The sequence below is a fragment of the Parasteatoda tepidariorum genome, chromosome 3 (assembly GCF_982258835.1).
Source record: "Parasteatoda tepidariorum strain Cologne lab strain chromosome 3, Ptep-v5.0, whole genome shotgun sequence".
Taxonomy (NCBI): domain Eukaryota; kingdom Metazoa; phylum Arthropoda; class Arachnida; order Araneae; family Theridiidae; genus Parasteatoda; species Parasteatoda tepidariorum.
Window position 1 is genome coordinate 86,771,739 of NC_141757.1, and position 12,259 is coordinate 86,783,997.

The 12,259-nt window shown below is 28.5% G+C and overlaps 1 protein-coding gene across 4 annotated transcripts in view; it reads right to left on the minus strand.

Moving 5' to 3' along the window:
• The window catches only part of LOC107453006 (uncharacterized), a 195,213-nt gene that overhangs the window by 14,335 nt on the left and 168,619 nt on the right, over nt 1-12,259 (minus strand). For all 4 annotated transcript variants that reach the window (XR_015432636.1, XM_071182789.2, XM_043048231.3 and 1 more), the window contains 7 exons: nt 11,349-11,420; nt 8,728-8,799; nt 8,250-8,321; nt 8,093-8,164; nt 6,603-6,674; nt 4,010-4,081; nt 1,433-1,504 (listed from right to left, as the gene is read on the minus strand). Coding sequence is in view for 3 of the 4 variants with exons in the window: in XM_071182789.2 (XP_071038890.2) it covers nt 1,433-1,504; nt 4,010-4,081; nt 6,603-6,674; nt 8,093-8,164; nt 8,250-8,321; nt 8,728-8,799; nt 11,349-11,420 (504 nt within the window). In the remaining variant the exon portion in view is untranslated. The remainder of the gene's footprint in view (nt 1-1,432; nt 1,505-4,009; nt 4,082-6,602; nt 6,675-8,092; nt 8,165-8,249; nt 8,322-8,727; nt 8,800-11,348; nt 11,421-12,259) is intronic.

The following is a 12,259-nucleotide window of genomic DNA, read 5'->3' on the forward strand; positions in this document are numbered from 1 at the left end:
TAAAAAAATAAACCAATAATTATCCCTTCTTATAAAAGAATATTATTTGCATTTTTTAAAATATATTTATGTTTTAATTTTATACCACAAAAATAAAATTACCATGAGAAAATATCTTTACAGAAGGCAAAAAAAAATTTCATTCATAAATAAAAAAATAAAGCGAAAACTTTTACAGATTTTTTTTAAGAAAATAACTAGTAAGTGTTTGAATTAATTATTTTAGATATTGGACTACTTCAACGTATGTTTAGACTTTGTTTAGCCCAGAGCAAACTTAATTAAAGTTAGCATATATTATATTATTTTAAATAACAATATCTATAAAGATATTTTTTATTAAAAATGCATAAAAATATTTTTAATATGATATATTAATTAAAAATCTTAAGAAAACTCTTTGCATTAACCCTTTTTATTTCACTTTTCTATCAATAGTAAACACGGATTTTGTTAGATTTTCTGATAAAGTATGCAAAACTTTAAAATGTTACATATTATAGGAATTAGTTTTTTACTAAATTCAGAAAAAGTCTAAGTAGCGTTTTGTTATATTGAAGGAAATAATTTCACAGATTGTTTACTATTGAACCTGATTACTTTTTGAAACTTAATTACTTTTTCTAGCATAGCTTAGGAACTAAGATTTATACTTGCTGTATATATGTTTTATCTTCCATGTGTTTTATGTTTTATCTTTCCAAGTCTTTCATAAAATATTTGTTGATCACTAACTCCAAGTCAGCGACAGAAATTTTGAGTTTTCTTTCCTTTTTAAACTCACAAATTTTCAGAAAAAAATCTTATAATTTAAGATTTGTTTTTACATAAAAATTTTCATTGGAATACTTCTTAATAGTTGATCAATTTATCTAACTGAAGTAAATTTAAAGAAAATATGTAGGTAGATTTTAATGCTAAACAGTTGAAACATTTAAGAAATTTATCATGTTTGAAAAATATTTATTTTGTTTTTAAGTACTTACGAATTTTTTTTAAAAATAGACATAAGTTTAGTACATTTTTTTTTTGCATTTGCCAAGTTGTTGAATTTCTAAAAAAAGTGATTATAATTTACAGACTTTAGATATTTTACTGTTCTATACCGTTGCATTTTATAACCTAAGAAAAAAAAGTTATTTCATTTTAAATGTTTTCATCTTGTTAAAAAAAGATATGACTTAAGAATAAGCTTTAAGTTAACCTGTTTGTCAAAAAAAAATTCAACTGATTTGTATTCATGCGAAACTCGTTTCTGCATAATATCGTATAATTTATACCGAAAGGAAGAAATGTTTTTAGTTTTTAGATACATAATAAATTAGTTAAAATATTAACACAATTTTATATTGTTTTATTTTAAAGTTAATTAAACAATAATCTTTTTTATAATTAATAGTAGATGTTAAAACATTTAAAAAATAAAACTTACATGTGCTTCAATTGCAAAAGATCATTAAATGTGCCTTGTTGCAGTCCTTTTAAAGGATTTTTCTTAAGATTTCTGTAAAATTCAAAAATAGTATATGATTAGAAATTTCTAGTTTCTTAATATACACACCAAGACGTAAAGCATAATATCTTTTTGCATTCAAATACCTATACACTACATTTTTAAAAATTCACTGCTTAATAAAGCGCTTTCTCTAAATTTGAAGTTTTATTAACCATTTCGATGACTGTTTGTTCGACTATCTTTTATATTTGTGGCGATGATATAAGTTTATTCAAATTGAGTTTATTCAAATTGAGTTTAATGGCAAAGAGATTCTAAACTATGAACCATCAACCACTGAGAACATTTTACGCCAGCACTGTGGTGAATGCGAGCAGGGAACAGAATTCGTATCAACCAGCCACCACAGGGATTCGAATCTGGGTCACCTCATTGGGAGGTATACGCACTATCCCCTGAGCCACCGCGACGCAAATGGAATTGATTCGGCAAAAAATTTTCGTCCTATACTGTAAAAAATTCCAGATCAAATTGCGATAAAAAGTACTGCCACATTGAGTGCAACATCTGTAAAATCTTTTTTTACCGTAAATTTGTATACGATTTTCTTGGCAGTGAAATTTATTTAATTATAGTGATTCTGGGATTTTACAGTAAATATTATTATAAAAAAATTAGGGAATGTAATATTTTTTTTCGCTAAATTTTAAAGTAAAAATGCATTTTACGGTAAAAAGTACTGGCACCCTGAGTTCTAACAGATTACATTTTGAAAGAAAGTTATCGAGGGAAATTTGCAATGAAGATGTTTTAGAAACGAGTTTTTGTTGAATTCAGATCCGTTTCTTAGCTCTATACGAAAAATGACTGAAATTAATAACAAGTCATCCTTTCTCAGTGGAAACTGTGAATTTATTTGATAATACCTGAAGTAATGTACGAAATGCTATAATAATGTATATTTAATGTCATTTAAGTATGTCTGTTCTAAAAAAGGCATATTAATTTTGCAAATATTAATAACTACATAATAATTAGATAATAAAACGGAAACTTTATTTTATGTTTATTACATTTTTCAATACGCTAATGAACGATATTGTTTTTAAAAGGTTTTAATTACTTGCAGCAGTAGTAAATAGTCTAGTGAATATTACTAACAATTATATAGTAAAATGGAAACCTTATTATATGTTTTTTGTACTTTTTCTTCATTCTCACGCTAATGAATAATATTGTATTTAAAGCAGACTTTCTAATTGCTAACAGCAGCAGTAAATAGTCTAGCAATTATTATTATCTATTTAACATTTAGATAATAAAACAAAACATTATTACATGATTATTATATTTTTTTCGTCATTCTTACACTAATGAATAAATTGTATTTAAAATAGCCTTTTTAATTACTTACAGCAGTGTTTCCCAAACTTATGACTTTTGTGTACCCTTTCTAAATTTTTCGTAACCCTGTGTACCACTAATAAAAAAATTTATGTATTTTTTACTATAAAAATAATTGCACAAAAGTTAAATATCACAACTCGCTGTTGACACCACTAATTATTAACTTTTAACTCCGCAAAAATAGTCAATAGAAAAATACGTAATCGTAAATGTTCATGGCTAGCTTTGCTTTTGAATAAAATGTTTTGAAATTTTCGTTAGTTGCAAGATATTTCGCATAAGAATGCGTACCCCCACTAAACTGTTCCCGTACCCCTGGGGGTACGCGTACCACACTTTGGGAAACACTGACTTACAGCATCAATAATTACTTTGGTCAGGAATATATGCACTCCGGTGATAAAATAAAAAGAAAGATAAGTGTCAACTGCATTTACAAATACATATTGGTTCCTTTCAGTTAACAAATTTGAATAAAAAAATACAATTTTTTTTACCTTACTATTATTATAACCCATCAAGAGTAGAATATGCTTTTAATCAGTATCGCGAAAATAAAGTGGTAAAATTAAATATTGATACGAATTGGATTATTTGACTCGTAATAGTCAAATTGCAGTAAAATTAATAGAATTTTTCTTTTACATTACAGCTGAATAGAAAACTGAAACACGGTTCCCAGCAGATCACCGAAGTCAAGCATCACTGGCTACTGTCAGTGTGCGGGTGGGTGACCACTTGGATCAGTCTGCGTAGGGACCGAGGGTGTGCGGTATTGGTCCTCGTTAAACTGTGCTACCGTAAAGTGCTCGACTTCGCGCGCAGGTCGTCGGGCTACCGAAGCGGGAGTGCCACCCCCTCTGCAGAGGATCAAAATTGTGATGGCATGTTTTCGGATCATCCTCCGGGATGTTTCCCAGACCGTCGCCAATAGCCCATTGTGCAACTCTAGTGTGACGTAAATTAACAACAACAACCGAAAGCTGAACTTAGCTGAAATCGAAAAAAAAACTTTATCGACGTCACAAAAAATCCAGTGATAAAATTCAATACATATACGAATTGGATCATTTGGCTCGAAACAGCGAATAAGTTTTTAGAAAAGAATAAGTTTTTAGAAAAGAAATATAATTTTTTTGACCTTACAGTGATTCCAACTTAGCTAGAGATGAAAATGCTCTCTTATCGATGTTACGAATCCCGTTTCCATGGATATCTCTGAAATAAAAATATTTAAAACGTTAGGTTTTTAGCCATATGAATTCCTGCACTAACTAACATAGAAAAGTTAAGCAAAACTAGAAAAATACGATATGAAAAAAATTTCCTATTTCAGCAGTTTTTGTCTTAACTGCTTTGATTAAATTTGAAAGCTATCTTAGTTTTTTTTTTATAAATGTCTTGATGCAGTCAACTTTGAAATTCGCCAAATAAACAGTAATGAGTAATAGATAAATTACGTAGGTGGATCAAATATAAACGAGACTATTTTAATAGCCGCAGGCGATTTTTATTCTTATTTCCATGGTATTAATAGAATTTTATCTAGAGTTTAGCAGTGTTTTGTTCTTTGTAAGATCCGTTTTTAGTAACTTGAATGATGAGTGAGGGTAACATTCCTAATGCTGTTGCACAACGCACAATAATCAAATAATAATAGCTGAAAAGGTACTCCCAAATCATTTAGGGCTCACAAGGTGTTGTGTGTAAATTGATTCCCTTCATGAACGATGAGCAATTAGTGCAAATTTTTATTGTGAACTTGTATTGTGTGTGAAAAGTCAATGCAATCTAATAGTTCAAGAGATGTGGCATGTAGATCAGCAAAATGATCTTGCAACAGTGCAATGAGACACGACATAAAGCCGAAGTAACACTGCAAAAATTACAGGCAGTACACTACTAATAAGTTAAATACCCTCCATACTGGGATTGGTACCTACGGACAACCATTTATTTGGATCCCTTAAAGAAGCCTTGGGGGGTGGAGAGATATTTTCCCCAAATGAAGAGGTAGAAGATTCTGTTCGCAATCGGTTCACTACAAGGCCTACTTCTTTCTATGCCACTAGAATAAAAAAAAACTTCCAAAAACGTTGGAAAAAGTGTGTAGAAGTTCACCGAAATCATGTAGAAAAATAAAAATCTTTTTTTTTTAAAACAATACTTTAATATTTAGTTAATATTAGTTTACTTTAATATTTAGAAAAAGTCTCATTTTTATTTGATACACCCTCTTACATAAGCCTGTCCAGAACTTTCATTAGCTATTTGTTTTATTTGCACAATAAGAACAATAAATTTTAAAAAATTACGAAAATGAATATTATTTATATTTTACAATGGTTAAGGATCTCTGATTCAACTTGCAAGTGGCACAACCTTCCCTGTTTTCAAAAATAATAATTTAAATTACTTTTAAAAAATATGATAAATTTATACTTTTCTTTCTCTTTACTAACCAACCTAATTCTTTCAAAATTTGCATGCGGCACATAAACTTAATGAATTTACAGAAGTTAAGTTTCTAGAAGTTATAATACAAACCATTCAATGATTATTAAATTAAACATAAATAGTACATATTTTCCATCAATTGATTTTATGTAAACAAGTTTTATAACTGTAAGCAAACAGATTTTAGTTATAAACTTAACACAATATGTAGAAATAATATTATATAAAAAGTAAAGTATAACACTGCTTTCCTAAATTACCTTTAATGCAATTAGTGTCCAAATTAAAACTATTCTCTTATTTTTGAATCTCTCTTGTTTTTTCTCAATTTCATGAAATTTTTTTCTAAACAAGAAAGTCTTTAATATCTGAAGTTTTAAAATTTTTCCTTGAAGTTCCATTTCTTAATTATTTTTATGAAATATTCGTTTAAACTACAATAATAAAAGTAAGATCATGCTTTAAAAGGTGTTATTGAACCGCTGAGAGCAAATTTTAAAAAAAACTGTCAATGTAGAATAGGCGAACATAGTTCAGCAATTCCACCTATAAGAAAATGCTATCTATTACGTAGTTTAATAAGACTGAAAGAAATTCTTAGGTGAACTTTTTATTTTGGAAAAATCTCAAATTGAATCTTTAAGAAAATAAACTTAATGCATAATTAACGTAATGTACAATGTTAAAAAAGCATGTTAAGAACATGGACAAAGTCCCAAATGTGTATCTTAGAAAAATCGCTCGATTCAAACGTCGATCAATGGGTTGGTTTCTAACCACCACTAGGGATCGAAGCCTAGTCCTTAACAATGACAGATCCGTACCTTAACTGTTCAAATTCATCATGGTTCAAGTTTCTTAACAAGAGAAAACAATTTTTTAATCTTTAGAAGTAATACTAAATATAATCAGCTTTTCATTTATTGTAAAATTCAGTTTTAAAAACGAAAAGAACAATTAATAACATTTTTATTTGTTTAAAAGAATGTTAAAAAATCAGCGGTTTGAAAAAAAATAGCTTCTTGTAAATTATTCGTTAGCGTAAGCAATTACTGAGGACGTATTTTAGGAATATGGGACGATAAAATTTATAATTATTTCAGAGCGCCTTCAAAATTTTATAATGAAAATGATAATTTTGCTATTATTATTGATATTTATTATTGTTATTTAGAATACAAGCGATGATGTTTGAATATTTCCTACAGATAAATTCAGCGCATCTCGTACAAAACTGTAAAGAAAGAAAATTATGGTAATTTATGAAGAGAACTCAACTTACAGTTTGAGCAATGAGGTAAGATTACCGAAAGTATTGGCTTTCAGGTAATGTAGGCGATTCATTGAAATGGCCCTATGAATAATACATATAATCAATATACAGACAGGAAACGAATACACTGTTCTAGATGCATTGTTAAGAATATCAATGACAAGCAAATGAAACGAATAGTGGCATTCAGTGCAAGAAATAGAAAATAAAATGTCTTTAACTATGCTTACGGCAAACCTATTCTTAAAGGGTTGAATATAGTATAATATGTAATGTTCCGCCTAGATAAATTATTGCTTAATATGTCTTAACTGATATAATACTGCTTTATTTTAATATTGTTTATAATAATATTAAAAGGAGAGTCAACGAACGATACTGATCCTTATTGATACGAATAGTAGTAATTATGAACATTTAATTAGGAACGAACATGTAAATCCTTTCAACTTATAGTGGGAAATCGGACGAAAAATCAACTTGGTTCATTTATTGGCAAGTTTTTGGTAAGTGTTAGTTCCAACGTTTTATAATCTCAACAAAAAAAAAAATCCAAACTTTAAGGTGTCATTTTATGGCGTCATTTCCCTTGTTACCACAGCGAGAAACTCAAATTAAGCAAATTAAGATAGCAGGATGAGTAGTTACAAACAAAGCGTGATTTTTTTTTTGGAACTGAAATTTCTTTTCGCATTCGATCATTTCATTCTATTTGATGCCAGCTCTGATTGTGTTTAGATAGTTGCTCTAAAAACAAACAATATTGCAGTGTTTTGACAAATTCTCAGTTTCCATGATATGACCTTGAAAAATATTCTTGAATTGAGATGGTGAACTGCTCCTGAGTACATTGTGCTGTGAATGATAACATCTTAATATAGAAAACAATTCAGCCTTGCTTAAATAAGTACATCAAATATTGCCTTTCCAGAATCAGTTTTTTAAATCACAAAATTTATGGTCGGAATTCATTTATCAAAATTTTATTGTTGCAAAAATTTTTCAAAAATGACCACACATCGTATCAAACATAAATCCAAATGGGGAAACCGAATATAAAAATAAACCAAAGTCATTAAGCACTCTCTTTGATTCGAAATTTCTTACAATCCACCGATTTTTTTAAAATTTTGTGCGAAAGTGCAATTAGGATTTATATCTCATATTTGCTTTTCTCTATCCATATTGGCCAAATACTAGGCTTAAATTATTAACCCAGTTTGAAAGGACTGTTTATTTAAAGTATATGTCTATTGGAGGAATGGGTGGAACTGGATTACCATTGAGTGACCAAGAAAGCACACATTGAACATTTGTAGTATTTAACAGAAATTTGGAGAATGTATGTATTTTTCCACGTAACACTCGTCTTTGAACGTCAAATACTTATAAATAAACAATGCTTTGAAACTTGATGAAAAATATAAGCTAACCCTGTCAGTGTTAACCCTCAATGTTACAAAATTATTATTACACGAAGCTAGTTCTATAAAACTTACAAGCTTTTTAAATTCTCCAAACCCCAGAACGTGTTGGAATTTATGGTTGTCAATTCGTTTCTTGACAGAGATCTATAAAACAGATAAATAAAAATTAACTCGTTTTATTTGACGTTAAATGTATTTTTTCAATTTACGATTGATGGAAATAACTTACAGCACTTGAAGAATTCTTAAATTTTCAAAAATGTATTCAGGCAAAATATTCATTTGGTTTCCATCCAACCAACTACAAATGTAATATAAAAATACAAATTATTTTTGCTTCTTGCATTTTAAACATGTCTTATTTCAATAATACAAAAAATATTCAATTTGATCCATTTCATTGAGTAATAAATGCATAACTATTAAGCTGGTTTCTATCATTTGAGCAGAGAGACTAAAGTAACATGAAAGTGTTTGTCACAGTTTACAGACAAAAAGTTTAGATACTCAACACTTTTTTGCGAAATATATTGGAAATATAATGGCAAAATTTACTTTTTTCTTTCAAGTTTCTAATTTTAATTTTATATGTCATTTAAATGATAAATAGTCATTTGTCATAGTCATATGTAATTTAAATATGTCATTTAAATGATAATAACTTATGAAATGAAAAAAAATAAATGTAATTTTAAGCAAATACTCACAGAGATATAAGCCTTGATAGATCATCAAAAACTCCTGATGGTAAACTCTCGAGTGCACAATCTCGTAGATCCCTGATAACAAAAGTCACAAGTATAAGCGAGAGTCACCTTATTTATAAGTGGTATCTAGCACAGCGATTCCCAATTATTTTTGGCTGTGGAACCTTAAATGATCGACCTTTTCTGGCTGCATCCAGAGACTTAATGAATATATTTCTTTAGCAATTGTGAACATTTAAATCAACGAAAGATTTTTTATGCAATGATCTAAATTATATTAATCATTTGAAAATGTATTTAGTTAATGAATGAGGAATACATTTTTTAAGCGCATCGTTTTACCAAAATTAGTCTTAAAATCCGGTTTTACGCCAGACAGTTTAATTCACTGGTCTAGAGCAAGATCTAGTGTAGTTCTTAATTTAATTTTAATACATGCCTAAGCTGAAAATGAATTAAAATAAAAACGGAAAATGAAGAAAATAAACGTTAAGAATGATTATCAGACAAACATACTTCTTCAATTTTGAGTTTAGTTATTCTTATTCGATGCAAAATAATAATGGATTTTCTCACAAATTCATATCCTTTTCATAATTCATTCATAATATTATTATTAGAAGAACATTCTTCATGAAATTTCTTTCTTCAAAAGCCTATCAATTAAATAACGTCATGAAAATAATGGAAATATTGAATAAATAATAGATTATTAAATGAATATGAATTTAAATAGGTTTAAAAATCCAAACTGGCTAAAAAATACCTGACTCCTGAAACCCCTTTGGCCCTTCCACGGAACCCTAGGATTTCATGGAGCACCAATTGGGAACCGCTCGTTTAGCAAACGCTTTTACAGTTACAGACTGATAAAGTGACAAAAATAAAAACATCAATATAGAAATGAAATAGGATAACAAGACTGCGGAAAGAAAAATTTCAGACAGAGAATTCGAAAACATCATTTGAAAGAAGTTACAAATATTTCTGCATTGCACTAGCGTAGCATAACAGCTTTTGCAACATTTTCCTTTTTGTTTTGCAAAATAAAACGTTTCTCGGAAATGATTTTGAAGCATTCAGTTAGCTTTAACATAAATAACATTTCCATACGTGAAGAATTAAAATCTGCTAAAAAAATTCTGTTCCGGGCAAAAATTTCTGTTTTACATTTCGTGCTAGTCTCTTCCCCCTTCATTTTTTCTCAAAATTTTTTTTTTAAATTTTAAAATTTTTGTCTCTTTATTTTTTAACTTCCCATTCTCAGTTTTCACGTTCTCTAAAATGTCATTACTCTAATGTAAAACTCTAATGCAATGTGCCATTACTCTAACGTTACTAAATGTAAATGCTCTCTAAATGTTCTTGCTAAAATTTAGTTCTCACTAAAATTTAGTTCTTATAAGAAATTGAGCTTTTAACAAAGTTTACTATTTAAGAACTGGTGTGACACTAATATTTTCCGTCTATTTAAAAGCTAAAGGAAATGTGGAAAAATTATTCGATATTTCATATATGGTAACTTAGGTGTATTCTGCTCTATAAAAAATTTATGTAAAAATACCGAGTTGTGGAAAATAATGTTTTTTCAAAGCTCATATCTTTCGAAGTGCTATCAGGAGATTTTCTTAAAAAGAAATGTGTTTATTAAAATCATTATTGAAAAATTTATTTTAAAGAGATATCTTCCAAGAGTTATTTTCAAGAGAGAAAGGCATTTCAAACATTGTTGTTTATTTCATTGGTAAGTAGCCGGACATTTGGTGTGGGGACTAGCGTCTTTGCATATCACAGTTTTGATCGAGATTCGATTTCTTTAACTAAATGCAAGAGGTCCGCAGATTTGCATTTTCTCCTATCATCTCTTAGTGATTTATGTTCAACTCTAATGTATTTAACCAAAGTCTCAGAGGCTTCAGTTCTAATATCTGAAAAGTAATTGACGAAATTCCTGTGAATATTTTGCTGTTATTTTACAGAAGCTTTTCGTTTTCAATTCTCGGTAATTTTACATGAGACTTCTGTTAAATAATTTCTACTAGATTCTGACATTTTTTATTACTTTGATAAAATTATTCAAATTTAAATATATTTTACAATACACTTACTTTTAAAAGAAACTTATTTCCCTTTTAATTTTTTTTCTTCTATTTTTATGCATTTAAAGAAGATAAATCTGTTTCTATAAATCTTTTTTTCCACAAAATAACATGTATTGTATTAAGAGGAAATAAAAGTCAACTGTAATTGTATTTTCCAGACAAGTAAATTATTCTCTCTGACAGAAATGCATTTAAATTACATAAAATTCGAGATTTGTGTTCTCCAGAGACATCAAAAAACTAAATTATTTTGGTAACGAGATTACATTATACGCTATACTCTCGATGCCCTCTCAATAAACAAAAACATTTAAACATAATTCATTTCAAACTTAACACTTGAAAAGGAATAAATTTTATCTCCTCCCGTAATTCTTTGGTAGTGCATGTGAGACATTAATTTATCGTAAATTAAATCAGTTGTTTATTTTACAATTGGGAAAAGCATTATTTCACTTCAATTGAAGGAAAAGAACTGGAAACAAATATTATTTAAATTTAAATGTTAACCGTACTTACAGTTCCTCAAGGTTATACAATCCTTGAAAAGCCTCGGCATCTATATCTCTTAAAGGATTGTGAGACAATACCCTGGAATAGCATTAAAAATAAAATACGTTATTTAAGAACTATATTAAATAATATATGATTTGCTTAAGGAACTAAATAATAGTAATAAAAATCTGTTTTCCAAACAGAATGTTCTCAAGTCCACGTAAGAAGTTATTTTGATCAAAAGCACTTTTTTATTTAATATTTGTGATTTTTCATTAATTCATAATGTGTAATGTAGAGTGTGATGTTAATTGAGGAACAAATAATAGGTAAAACTACCAAAATATGGTACAATTTAATAATCACCAAAAAGCTTTTTTACCGAAGTACCTTGGTGATAACTTTCGTAAAATTAACAATAAAATGTGGTTTTACAATATGTGATAAAATTTGGTAAATGCGGTAAAATTTGATAATTATATCATGATTCTTAAGAGCAAGGCATAAAAATCATTTATCTGGTTGCATTTACTTTTCAATTTTGTACTTTTATACTAAAAGTATGGTAATACGAACTATAAGCTTGGAAACCCAAATTTCCAAGCTTACTGTTACAATAAGAGTGTAAAAATTACCGAAGGAGTAACTTAAGTACCGTATATCTTGATTTTAATTATTAAAATTATGGGATTTTTTTCCGGAAATATTACTACCATACAGTACGATAATTTTACCATTCCTCCGTGCATGAATTAGCATTTCAGGAAAATGGACTTAACGAAATGGTCTCGCTGGCTCACATGACAATTTTTTGTCCAAATTTTCTAAGACCATTTTGCTTATATGTCGCTGCGCACACAATTACTTCCGCAGATGGTCGTTGGCTTTTTGGAAAAAAGTCTCCTGAAAATGTCCCAGGGAGAAAAATCTTCCGA